The following is a 14,718-nucleotide window of genomic DNA, read 5'->3' on the forward strand; positions in this document are numbered from 1 at the left end:
TAATTAGACATATATTTCACATTATAAATTTGTTGAAATGCAACAACTTGTGCATAAGGTACATTGATGTTTTAATGACGATGTCTTTTCATTTAAAAGTAAAGAGTTTGAAAAGTATTCAAGCCATTAACTTTGTCTGTTCAGTAATGTTCCCACTAATTAAAATGAAAACTTCCAGGAATTATTGCGATTTTATTTGAGCTAGATAACAAATTATATGTCTTGAAATCATAACATCTGAACTTGATCCACTCTGCCAATAAAATGAATTTTTAATAGGTTATGGAAAATGATTATAGGAATTGTCGAAAGATATGAAATAATTAGTTCCCTTTTTATAACAATTGGGTAAAATAAGAACTCCATTTTTTAAATGTTAAGCTGAAAATGTAAGATACATAGTTAAAATACGTTGGAAATGGATTTTATGAAAAAATATTAAGAATGCTAGTTTTTATTTTAAACAGGCTTTCAAGTGGGTCCTTCTTAACTACAGATAACTGCATGTACATGACAATTGATGAATAGGTTTTAAGTAATCATTTATGTCTAATTTGCATCCAAAAAAGTAAGTTAAAAGAGCCCTACTATCCCTACTTTTCTCTCATAATATCCCTATTTTACCCTACTTTTTCTAAAAAAACCCTCTTACTTTTATCCTTACTTTTTTGTTATTGGTCACTTGAAAGCTTGTAGTTATATAATAATTTCAATAAAGTACTTACTGTGTGTTCACTCGAAGCAGAACAAGAAGCAAATTCCACTTCAAACATTCTTATTTCCGCTATATGCTGAGTGAGCTTTAGTATTAATTAAGTCCCAAACATGTGGGTAAACAATTAGCCCGGAACACAAGACTATAACTACTGACTCTGGAAATTTGCTTAAGAGAGCAGGTTAACATCGAATACATACCTGCAGATTCGGAGAATGATTTCCAATCACACAAGCCAGCTCGACCTCAAACATTGTCAAAACAATTGAAATCTGCCCCTTTTATATAAGTCCTAAGACTCCTTAGAGTTCATTGATGTGAGAAGTTTTGAAGTTTTGATTCCGCTGGGTTTCCCCCGGAAACATTTAATTCCACTCAGAGGCTTCCGCACTTCATCCAATGTTTCATTGCTTCCAAGAAATTTGCTAGTTATTAATACTCCCTTTTGACAGACTTGTGTAAAACCATCAAGATCTCCTAATGGAAGAATAAGTTCCATGTATGACAGAGTAAAATGTGTTTCCTAGTCCTAACAAGTGTTCTTGGGAAATATAAATATCTGGAGGTTTTATGTGTTGGCAATGTTGGTAAGAGGGGTGGAGGGCGTTGGGAGTAGAAGTTGATGGCAATTATAGGTAATGTTCCATGGAAGTATAATTTATGGTATGGTTTTATAGCCAGTTTATTATCCTCCTAAACTTATAGACAAGAGGACTTTGCCTTATGACAAATGCTGCATTTTCTAGGGCACCGTCTTTATGATTGCAATGTATAGACAATCTGATAAGTGTGCCACAATGTGTAGAAATAGGTTTTGCCATAAAAAAGATATAATCGAGAATTATGATGTCATAGCTTCAGAATTATGACGTCATAGCTCCTTGGACATTAAATGGCTGCGTCCGGGGTTAGACGCTACGTCAAGGGAAGAAGGTAATGAGATGGTTATAATTAAAGCAGAAAAGATTAGAGATCTGGCATATCCACTGTAAGAGCTAAGTTACTTTGGCAAATATGATAAATGATACTTAGTGATTACACTCATGCTTCCTCCAATGGGGTCAACTCGACCTGCTGACTTAATTGTTTAGAAAACTGAAAATAAGCGCCAACTATAACTTAATGTATCTTTTAATTTAACTCATATTATTCTTATTTGTCACATATGATACTCCCTTGATGGGATTGCATTCGTTTGTGATGATTGTTATTCTTCTTTTGGTGCAAACAAACAAATCTTACATGTGTATCTTAATTATTGAACCCAATTTTTCTCGAATTTGGAAGAACCAACATCTGAACATAACAGACCTAAGCATAGTTCTCAGAGGACTATCTGGCCCGTCCTTGGAACTTTGTTTATCATGACAATATAATTATGCTGCATTTTACGGCCATATCCCATGTGAGAAATATTTTATTGTGAAGCTAAGCAGTCAGCCGTTGACAGTTTATAACCTGAAACAACTTTAATTTCACTGTTGATCATGAAAATTTGTTGTAACACAAACAATATTATTTCTCAACATAACAAGTTAGAGGTTTTTGTGAGGTCATTCAGTCTAAAAAAAAAATTAAAAAGAAAGGAAAAATTGGACATGAAGCCTATGATTTACTTCAAGTTGTTAGCTGACATGTTGGGTGCAGTAAACTAGTATTTGTGCCAGGATTATGTCTCGTGTTCCTCATAATGAATTATGTTTTTGTTTAATATTTTATTGTTTTGCACAAATCTGGGCCAGAGAGTTTGCTTTTTTTTGTATAAAAGTATGAGGGCTGTGTTAGCATAAGTTATAAAACAGGACTCTGAGTTGAAATTATTCCAAGTTACACATTATTTCTGTCATACGTTCACAATGCCATTGTTCCTCATTGAAAGCAAGTTATACAAGTACATTCTCAGATACAAAGTCATCGAAATTAGGCTAGAAAAAACAAGACCAAGTTTTCACGTTTGTGCGTATGTTCGGATTTTTTTTGTACTAAGACCTGCGATATAAAATACAGAATTTAACCAAGTACCAGCGAGGGTTTGTGCTAATTTTCTACCACAGGGTATAAAACATCAATGTATCTTATGTCATAGTATAATGTTTTATTATATGCATTGAAAAGAGAAATACATGTACAGGTTTCAAAGTATATATAATTTTTTTAAAGCTAAAAAATCTTGTCATATGCCAGGGGTTTAAATCTTTCTTGGCTATATAGGACAAAGAACCATAGTCAAAATTGAGAAAACAATATTGGCTTTTTGTGTCACTGCCAAGCCATACAAAAGGGTTGGGAAACCCTTGAATGTTGACCATTTGGTATTGCAAATCATGGGATTAGTGCCAGAAGTTGCTACATCTTCTATATTTCAATGTTGCTTGGTACCTTCTGGTAATTACCGCACGAAATGTATATGTGTAAATGTCTCTCACTTTTCCGCACTTTTGTTGAAAATTGATTGTACATTATTATGATACGTGATTACACACTGCATATAATAAAGCAATTATACTCAGATGATAATTGTGTGCATTAAGTATTACAGGTCATAAAAAGTGGATTAGTTACTCTACGATTCTATTGAGTATCACTTTCTGCGATCTATGAAATTAGGTGCACACTCTGTCATCTTTAAACTTCTAAGGCCAGAGGAAAATTATTTTTAGATCTTGATCCATATTTTCTTAGGAAAAAAATTGAGCAAGTGAGCGTTTTATTAGTGATATGTTTTAATTATTAACTGTGCGGAACGTTTAAATTTTGGCGCCATTTTCCGAATTTTAGAACCCTTGAAAGCAAACAATTGTAGAGTAAAAACCTTTGAGATTCATCATCATGATACAGTTCTGATGCAGATGAGAATCAAACATACTTTTTCTTTGGCCAATTTGGTGATTTGTGTTTATTATTTATGATGAATTGTTAATAATGATTATACTTAAAATGTTGTAACCCTGGGACTTCATTGCATTTATAGTTTGTAAGTTACTGAGAGAAGGTTTTTGAAGCAAAAATAAGGATTGGTAAGTTGATTAAAATGTTCCAATATTCTACAATAAACTGGTAAGAACTGGGTGAAATAACTTAAGGCAAATCAAATAAATAAAATAAGCAAAAAAATACTTTGGATCGGTAAGTCTTTGATAAGAGTTATTAGAGATCAAATGCAAGCTTTGGTAAGTTTAAAATTTGGTCTGGTAAGTTTTGTAGAGCATTATAATATTCAGTATTTTGTTTTAGAATGCATTATGAATACTTAAAGAAATTTGGAACTGAACTAATCTGTCTATTATTATTTTTGCTTCAGACTGCTCAAATTGACGGTCCAACATTCAGTAACGCAATAGTCCCAAAATGTTCAAGTCTAGGGTTTGTATAATTTGGTAAGCCGGGGTGTATAATAAGTAAAGAAAATATTTGTTAAAGGGGAGTTTAATAAGTAAACTTGTTTGTTTGTTAAAAAAGAATTGTATAAAAAAAATGTCATACCGTGTAAGGGGTATGAAACTCGTTAAGAATAAATGGGGGGAATTAAAGATGTGTTTATTTTAAAATAAGTAATTAAAAAAGTAAATAAAAACAATCAGGTAAGCTGGGTTTTGATCTTCCTGGATCATAGCAAGGACCCATGCTGCTGACGAAATATATATACTTCAAGATGCGGAATATTTGCCGCCATTTCGTTAGGGAACTCTTTACGTCGGGTAGGTTAAGGCGTAAGTTTTGTTATCTTGGTGTTAAATATTGTTGTTTTCATATGAACTAAAGGCCCTCAATCAGGACTTAGAAAAAGGCCCTCAGAAAGTATTTTAATCTCTTCCATTGGGGAAGCGTTTAAGGAGTTTTGTTAATTGAAAAGAATTATCACTCAAAAAATTGTCATCGTTAGGTTTAAGAGATGGGGAGGAAAAGTGATTGGTACGATATGGTAAAATGTCGAAATTGGGCTTACCGTTATAAAGCTTTTTTTTTTTCTTTTTGGATTGAATAGGCTTTCACAGTTGAATTGGACGTTTATAATATTAATAGCAATTCTCTTTCAGGGTAAGTATGGTGATTCAGAAGAAGATTTTATCTCATATTAATTACCTTGTTTTAACACATTTTAGTTTTCAGGATATTTTATTAGGTTACAGCTGCAGATTTTTTTGTGAAAAAAATGTACAATACTTTGACACACTGTCTTGAATTTTAATGCAAAATTTTGCAAGATATTTTTTGTTAATTTCTCAAATCTTGTCTTTTGAAATTTTTCTTACCACATTTTTCTTTCTCCATGGTAATAATGGACTGAAAAATGTGATGATCAGCGAATGTTTCTGAACACTTGCTATGCTTTTCTTTTGATAATAGTATTCTCATATTTTAAAGATCATCTGATAGTAAATGTTTGTGAACACTGATGATTGTGAGCCCCTATTCACTTGCCTCTTCCTGTGTTTTTCCCCTTTAGCTGCGTACAAGCATGCAGACGGTAAGAAGATTGATGGACGCCGTGTGCTTGTTGACGTGGAGCGAGGTCGTACAGTGAAAGGATGGAGACCTCGTAGACTTGGTAGGCTTCGTTATTGGTCATGTATGCAATACATATACCCATTTCATGTTGTCAATTATAGGACACAAACATGTATTAAATATTAACCTATTAAGCAGAATGAAAAAAATATCTTCAACCTTGTAAGGTAAAGTTGAATGGATGTAGGAAAATTATGATTTTTGTGTCGCCTGTGGAGCATAGCAGATGCATAGGGATAACATTGTCCGGTGTTGTTGTCTTCTATGTATTCATTGTCCACCTCACATACAGATTTTGATTGGTAACTTTTGAATGATTTGTTGTAGAGTCTTCAAACTTGGTATGCACATATGTCATGGTCAGTAGATGATCCTTTTTTTTTGGTCAGTAGGTCAATGTCATGGTGACATTTACAGGCAACACCTGTGCCCAGATAAATGAAATACATTTGTTTTTGTTTAACTATTGATATTTAGAATGTTATTTCTTAAATCTAGGTCTGGTGAATAATGTAAAATTATATAACAGACAAAGAATAAAATGCTGAAGAATAATATTTGGTCATATAAAAACTGAAAGTCACTTGCGATCGATGTTTCTATCTATACTTCAATAATTTCTGTTAATTATGTTCAATGTGTTGTATAGGTGGCGGGCTTGGAGGCACAAGGAAGGGAGGCCCTGAGGAAAACACACGGTACTCTGGCCGTGATGACTACACTAGGGGCGAGTATCGTGACCGAGATCGTGACAGGGAACGGCCCGAGAGAGGGGAGCGGGAACCAGAACCGGAGTCTCGAGAACGTGATAGGCCAGAGAGGAAGAGGAGGTCAAGGTCACCGAAGTCACGTGACCGTGATCGGGAACGTCGTAGGAGAAGTAGGAGTAGGGATAAGAAACGTGAAAAAGATGGTAAATTGGTGAACTTTGTTTTAAGCCTCAACAGAATATCAATATGAAAAACACTAAGACTTATAATGCTTTGTTGATACTAGAATGAAATAATCCTATAATGAATGTATGAAGATTGAACTTTGAATAATCTGTTTTACATTAAATTGGAATACCTTAATTGTGTGTTTAACCTGTTATGCAGGGGAAGCTTTTAGTTCAAATATGGACATATTAGCTTATATATTTTTCAGCAGTGATTCCCATAAGTCATGGATGTTGGATTTAAAAGTTTCAAAAAAAATAAATCTAAAGTCTCCGTCAAAATTGATTTGAAAATAAATTTGTTATGTTGGGATCAGTCCAAGCTTTGTTGACTCATCTTCACTTTTCCAGTCAAATTTGAGACTGATGCTCAAACCAAAGAAACCGAATTCTGGCCTCTCTGGCCTAATATACAGTATAATTTTCATCATATGTAATCTAGGTATACAGTGTTAAAAACTTTTCATAAAGCAAATTAAAGCATCTGTTTCACAACATAGTTTCAACAATGTTTCCAGCTGTAAACTTTGTATGGCGGCCATTTTAACTATAGTGAGTGTAGGTTTATATTCAGTGATGATGCCATGACCATAGATGGTAGTTTTTTTACCACCTAAAAACTCATTCTAGGAGAGCCAGTGGAAGAAGAAAAAGAAAAAGAAAAGGATAAAGACAAGGAAAAGGACCGCGACAGGAAGAAGCGATCACGACGAAGCCGATCACGTGACCGCAAGAAGAGGAGCAGGTCACGTGACCGCGAACGTAAACGCAAAAGGTCAAGGAGCGGGGAGAGGAAACCGAAATCCGAAGGAGACCAGAAGGACCAGCCCTCGGGTAATGGCAATTTTAGTTAGCTTGTTTGTTTTTAGAGGTAGAATTCATTAGTCGGTTTTGAAACATGATGTGTGGTTCATGTTAAAATTGCACTTAGTTTTTAAAAGGTTAGGGAAATTTTACTTTGAAATTTTACCTGTAGGCTCGCTGATTCTGGTATAAATTACTATCCTCATGCTATTTCACATGCTAATTATTCAAAACTTTCACAACGTACACATACCTGGACGAGGTAGTGCACAAAAAAGTATGCAACATGTACACGTACAAGTGCTGTTTCACAAACTTTCTGATAAATAACATTTATGTTGTCTTCAGTGGCGCTGGGCTAAAATGATACAAAACTTGGCACACATGTTCCATAAAACCAAAATACCTATATTTAGAAATTACACTGCAAAATTATTATATAACTACAATACAATTTTCTTGTTCTCTGTATTTTCAGATGAAGTCGGGGTGAAGGTGGAGATGGAGGGGGGTGATGAGGGCTATGGAGGAGGGTATGAGAATGGAGAAAAGAAGCAGGCCGAATACACAGAGGAGGAGGGCCAATATGAGGAGGAGGGGGCCACGGATTAGGGGTCGTCATTGTGATTGTCGTAGTGTGGGGTAATGCCCAGTGTTAGGACTCAGAACATCAATACACTGATCGGAAATATCCAATTATGTTGCTAAAGTTGGTAACCATCATTCTAAAATACGAAAATACTCGGCGAAAAAATCAGAAATATCAACAAACTGAAATTGTGTCTACATTTTAAATATAAGTTACTGACTACAGACATTAACATACTGAAGTACAGGTTGAAAGCACCATTTGCAAGACTAAATACAGCAATAAATGAGAAATTTATTTCCAATTCATTTGTGTCGCTATTTAAATCTACATGTTGATTGAGTACTTAGTAAAACTAATAGCAGCGTGATAGACACATGAACAAATGGATATCACTGGAAAGTTTTCCGAATAAACAGTTCATGGTTATTAACGCTATCTATAACGTAATCATTTTAGTGTGGTCGTACAAGGCCATCAACCTTATGAGCATCTGTGTTCTGTTTATTTCACCATTAAATTTATTTGTGCTAGAAAATCACAAAATCTTAAAGGGACTTGTACACGTTTTTATATTGGCAACGATTTTAAAGTTTGTTGAAATCAAGTTATTTTATGTATTTTCAAGAACAAACAGCAGCTGGCTTATTTGAACACAATTTTGTGAATCCAGGACTAAAATAGTTGAATTTTTAATGACATTACCTGGCAAAATAGTATTTTGGCTCACGGTTTGAAGTAATTATCTACAATTCATTGAAATAAGCATTGTTTTCACATTTTAAACAAAATTAGTTTTTATTGTCTGACGCTATAAAACATGAAAAAGTCCCTTTGATATTTTTTCTGTTCAAGATGTATTCATCTAAGTGTTCAGTGTAAAATTGGTATTTCAATTGATTGTTTTTCAGTAGACTCAAACAGAACAATAATGTTCCTTAGTTTGTTTATAAACATGCTTTATCATTTGCTACACATGTTCATATTGTGCTGCATATTCCAAACAAGTCGTGGGTTAGAACAATCATGTTTCATATTTTGATTATATATATGATATATCATTTGCTACATGTGTAAATATTGTGCTGAAAAATTCAAACAAGTCGTGGGTTTTATTGACGTCATGTTTCATTGACAGCAAAGTAGGAAATTGTCTCCTTTATTGTGACTGATTATGTAAATTTTCTATGGACTAAAATTTGAGAGTTGTAATATTTGATAGAACAGAAAAAAAATTTACCAGAAGATCACAGAACCATGTGGCTGAATTTTGATATCTTTGTCCGCTGACCATATGGGTTCTAAAGTTTCAGGATTATCTTGAAATCAGGATTGAGATCTTTTAATTTCAGGCTATTGTACAGTTGTAACGATTGTTTTTGCTCGGACATATGCATCAAAAACAAAAGGAGTATCTTGAAATTACTTTGGAAATGGTTACAAAATGGGTCTATGTCACTTAACCCTGTTTTGGGCATGAACCATCATTCTCACACAGACCTCCAGCTATTTTTCAGGATTGGCAATTATCACCTGTAAGAACCTTTGTTACCATATATGAACAAATGATGCAGATTAATTGCATACCTTGTCATTTCAAAATTCTTAAAATCAAGCATTTCTGTAATTTTTCGGAATCTAGTTAAAATAATCATTGTTTAGAGCTTGATTATTTTACAACACTTGCAAAATATGTTTTGACAACATTAACAATAAGCACCATCCATAGACTTTAAAAAAAGGGAAGTAATTGAGATTCAGAAAACACAAATGCTTCGTTCCACTACTATCCCTGTTTCGCATCCAGACATGACTAACTGAGCTTTTATCATCATCTATCATCTTGCCATGTTTCAACAACTATTTATCACCATTATGAACATCTTGCTGTGCAATGTTGTCCAATTTTCTGTTCATCGTTACTCTAGTACAATAACTTAATAATTGCTTATAAATAAGAATGGGAGCAGATATTGAGTTCTTGTATTAAGGTGACGTCATGTTACTTTAGGACGTGTGTAATAAAGTGAAGAAAAAAGATATCTTATGTTTTTGTTTTATGTGTCGTCTGAGACATAAATACTAATGGAATAAAGCTACTATGCCGATTGGAAAATACTGTGTCTAACAAAACAAACGTAAAAGGCAATATTAAACAAAAATGAACATTCTGAAAGTGACTACTTTATAAAGAGATGCATGTATATGTTTGTCTCACTTGACAATTTTTATGTAAACCAAATGATGGGAACAACAATTTAACTAAGGTCCAGTTAAAGGGCACAAGGAATGAGAATAAACATCACCAGGCAAGAGACAATGCTACCAGACAACAAACATTACATGACTGTCAATATATGGTCATTGATAAATGTTGTAGTAACCCAAGTTTCGTCAACCTAAAAGTGAAAAACAATGACAAAGTACCAGATGTTGAAAGGTTATTAGTATGCTTTTTATCATAATAAATGGTATAGTTTGACATGGTTTGCATAACCATAATATTTTGGTGAATGCATACTGATCACTCTTGAACCAGCTTAATGGTGGAGATATTACCATATTATTTTGGTCAATGCATATTGATCACTCTTGAACCAGCTTAATGGTGGAGATAATATTTTGTCTCATGACCGAGCTTCTGTTTTAATCGACCAATTCAACAATAACAGCTGACTCCTGATTCACCAAAATAGATTTAAAAAATGACCATCCAAATGGACAATATAATAACAACCATAAGATATTGAAAACGTAGATACATGACTACATGCTTTTGAAAAAGTGAATACTTCAATAGAGGCAAAATGAACAAATATTTTTAGAATTGGTTCTGTCAGTTTACCGAGGTATATGAATGAATATTGACTAGAAAGATAAAGCAATTTGTGTATCCAGTCTAAAAATTAAATCGTTGGCTATTGTAGTATATAACTACTCCTAAATAAGGTGGAATGATAGAATGCTAAGACACTAGTGCAGAGCGATAACTAAAGTTATCTTTTGTTTTTTTGCCCAAAAAAGGGGGCATAACTCAACAATTTTCAACGCCAAACCTCTGAGCTTTTCAGTATATGTGTGTATTATCCGTGGCAACATGTGTGCCAAGTTTCACTTCGACATCTGTAGCTGTTCTTTAGTTTAGCTCAAGGTTTAAGTTGATGCTCACTAACAACCATGCCAAGGACCGTACTGTGAAAAGCAAGAGCTAAAAAATAACAGGATAATACTCTACCTGCCCAAGCATGGAGTGGCCTAACATTAAAGCATAACGGGCAAATATTGTCTGTCAATTACTCGATAAGCATATTATGAACTGTTCAATTATCACAGTGAGTCCTTCTCGGTATTGTGGACACTTATTTATTTAACGCTTGTGAAACAAGTTATTACAACATTATATAAATCTCTCTCATTCTCGTTGACAAGATGTTACGTCAGAGTGTGGTCTTGTGTTGTGGGGGAAACCAGAAAACCCGCAGGAAACTCCCTTGTCCGGCTTTGTGACAACAAACCAAACTCACACCCAGGCTGGGAATCGAACCCGGGTCGCGAGCAAGTGCGCTAACCATCGACTAACTCTACAACCTGACACTTCGACACTTTATTGTAAATATACAAAGTCTCCCACAGGCATATTCAGTTATGAGAATTTACCTTGTACATGACATACTTAACCTCATACATTTCAACAGTTGCTTCATACAGGCTAAAAGTTATCTTTTGAAAAACATTGTCATAACTTAGCAATCATGGATTGAAAAAAACTACCATGCCTGGTAAAGGAACATTTATTTTGCTCCCCAAAGCTCTCAGTCTATATGTTGATGAATGCAAATGTGTTTTAAATGTCTTTTGGATGGAAAACTCGTGCAATTCTATGTTATCAAGAGCCATTGAACAATCCGTGATGGGTTTTTCAGGTAGAATTAGTTGCAGATTTGCATGAGGAACTGACATTGGCATGATGCTATTCAAATTGCTCAGCACTAGCAGATGCAAGGAGGGGGTTGCCACCCCCCCCCCCCAAAAAAAAATAAAAAAAATAAATATATATATATATAAAAAAATCGTCCAAGTTTACTTTGCATCTTAGTATGGAAGAAAACAGTACTAAATTACACCAAAAATGCAACATTTCAGATTAGAAACTGTTAAAATTTCCTTGGGAGAGAATCCCCACCCCCTGCCAACACTAAACCAAGTATGTTTGCTTACGCCCCTAAGTTACGCCCCCTCTGAAGTCAACGCCTAGAGCCGCCCTGCTCAGCACAAGGAATAGAGCATTCTAATCATTTTGCTCTGCATCCCAAGACTCATTCCTAGGCCCCAATTAATTTAGCACATGCATCAGCAAGATGCATTGTTTTCCATTAGTCTGTGCATGAAGCTAAAATTTGGACTCGTACTTGCTCAAGGCCAATAGTTGAAATATTTATTCGTCCCATACATTGCATTCAAAGAGATTTGGAAATGAATCACTGAGTACATGTAAGCAAAACACATGGCCAACCGATTGTGGTTTCTTTGCTCTACATGGCGTGGTGGCTCTCTTCACAGTCGAGCTTGAAAGTACAAACTACATGTATAATAAATAATCCCTGATATAAGTAGAACAAACATTCTGACCAAATGCAAAGGGAATTGGTAGAACCTGTTAAGTTGACTTGACATATTTGGCACTGGAATTATATTGTATTACGGATCGAAGAAGGTTGGTCAAAATGTGTACTCTGTAGAATGTTGAAAGTGTATTAAACTGTTTGACCTATTCAACTTCTTTTTGATCCGACATGACACATACTATTATATAAACTAACCTAGACCTAGACTGACCTAGATTTCAAACGTAAAATCCATGAAGATTGATTAGAAATTGTGTCCTGCTAGTGTTTCAATAAGGTTTTGAAAATAGAACCTACATTTCTAAAATAAATATTATGGTTGTCTATAATGTTTCACCTAGTTACCTATTTGTTAACCCGAATGATAAAGAAATCAAACTTGACCTTCATGTAGATTTGAAATATACATTTCTGACCAGATTTCATGAAAATTAAGTAAAACATATAGCTGTTGGACAAAAAATACTCTTTTTAACCGAAAAGAGTTAGTAACGCCATTAAAAATGAATCATGTCAGGCTTGGAACTACCCAATTCTTGTCAAACGAGTATCTGTCAGATGCTGTATGGTGTTTACTCATAAATTAAGTAATGACTCAATGTCAACATATTAAATAAAATCGTTTTCAACATAACATTGGCGAACATGTCCCTTAAATTACAATATACTCAACTATGTACAACATATTTAGTAACACGTAACTCTTCTCAAGCATTCTAGCTGTTACTAAAGAAATTTAATTCGGTCTTCTCCAGATTAAACAATGGTCCGTTTTTTTACTTTCTTTCACAAATTCAAACGACATCTGTTTTGTAATTTATTGCTGCATTACATGTGTCCTAAACACAAAACTATTGCCACAATTGCTCGGAAACGAAATAGCTTTTTTTGCGAACGCTCCATGTTTGCAAATAAATGGATTCTGTTGTCCAGGATGATCTTAGATTAAACAAGTCATCAATTTAAAAGAACGACCAACATTTTGGTATTAACTGTATTATTGCGAGATTGAGAAAATATTCATGAAGCTTTAAAAAAAAAAATGGTTTAAATCGATGTTTTTTTCAAACAAACCATGCAACAAAAAAGCGTTGCAATATCGGTCAGAAATGTTTTTTTTTTTCAATTTTATAAGACCACATGCAAGCTTATTGCATTATTTTACCGAATATCCCTCAAGTGCATGTGACCTTGACCTTTGAGGAAAAAACCTTGTTGTTTAACGAGACACATGATTTCCATGGGATAAAACTATTTCAAAGTCGCCCAATGGAAGAGATAAAGTTGAAGCTTGCAATGTGCTTGCATACTTTCATCAAATAACGACTATGTTTGTCATTGGATGAATCTTAAATAACCACCTTGGCGTTTGAGATAGAAACATGGATCTTTTGCGCGACAGATGTGGTGAACATTTGCGCTTACATGTAGTTATTTAAGATTCATCCCATGCTTGAGAAAGTTACGACACGGACACGAAAAAGCGGACGATACGGCCCCTATTTGCCAACATGGGGCATCCTACTGGGAAAGTAACCAAGAGCGTTTCATCCCCTTTCTCAATAAATCTGAACTTTTCAAATAATGAGCACATGTTCACGTTTGCCTCCGCAAGCACCGCGAAAATCGTGTTGACAAACGAGCCGGACTTTTAAATAGATTTTTTGTGTTTTAGAGCACTGCTTTTATTTCCAAGACAGGTTATTCCATCAGTTTAACGTCACCTTTAGCAATATTTAACTGACCGGAGAAAGATATTAACTCATCAAAGGACCACTATTATACATGTATATTGATTGGTAGATGCAGTTTGTCGTTACATTAAAGATAATTTAACACACAGCATTCACAGCATTTGCAAACATTTTGAATTAAATAAAAAATATTTTGCCCATCGACCAGCCAATTGTAATGAAGGTTATAGTTAATTTGAATCTTAAATCTTATTTGAACCACCAAATACATGATACAATACTATTTTATATGTCGAGTGGCAATACGCCCATTTCACCCAAACAGGAAGCTGAATACACGTGTGTAGGAACACCAGATGTAACAACTGAGAAATGTAGCAGTACGTGACAGATATAACGCATGTGACAGAAATAAGGAAACAGTCTTGTTGCAACTGTCCCAGTCTAGCCACCTCTATTTGTCTTTTGTTGCAATTAAGTGAATTGCGTAGTTCCTTTTCTAGCAATTTTTTATGCCAGCAATTACCTCCTTGTCGTGAGCAGCAAAGACATCAAATATGCTAAATAAATCAACAGCAGTTTATTATACAGTTATTGGATCCGATGAACTACTTTAAACATGAGATCTGTACTTTTATTGATCTGTACTTGATTGCCTTTGACATAATAACAAAAATGGTGCCATTCAATATTGTGGAGTATAGGTGAGTTATTGTCTCGTATGGCTTTTCTTACCTTTATTCATCTTTTAAATAAACTCTCCTAACTTATCATAATGTACCGAAGAAAACAAAGGCAATGTCAGTTGATGTCGAATAACCTTTGAACCTCTCTAGAAGTTTGCA

General features: G+C 34.4%; 1 protein-coding gene across 1 annotated transcript in view; it reads left to right on the forward strand.

Moving 5' to 3' along the window:
- The window catches only part of LOC128232079 (U1 small nuclear ribonucleoprotein 70 kDa-like), a 69,161-nt gene extending 59,565 nt beyond the window's left edge, over window positions 1–9,596 (forward strand). The window contains exons 7-10 of the mRNA XM_052945427.1: window positions 5,163–5,264; window positions 5,874–6,137; window positions 6,792–6,995; window positions 7,444–9,596. Coding sequence (XP_052801387.1) covers window positions 5,163–5,264; window positions 5,874–6,137; window positions 6,792–6,995; window positions 7,444–7,577 — 704 coding nt within the window. The 3' untranslated portion in view covers window positions 7,578–9,596. The remainder of the gene's footprint in view (window positions 1–5,162; window positions 5,265–5,873; window positions 6,138–6,791; window positions 6,996–7,443) is intronic.
- The last annotated feature ends 5,122 nt before the right edge of the window (window positions 9,597–14,718 follow it).

The sequence above is a fragment of the Mya arenaria genome, chromosome 4, assembly GCF_026914265.1.
Source record: "Mya arenaria isolate MELC-2E11 chromosome 4, ASM2691426v1".
Lineage (NCBI taxonomy): Eukaryota > Metazoa > Mollusca > Bivalvia > Myida > Myidae > Mya > Mya arenaria.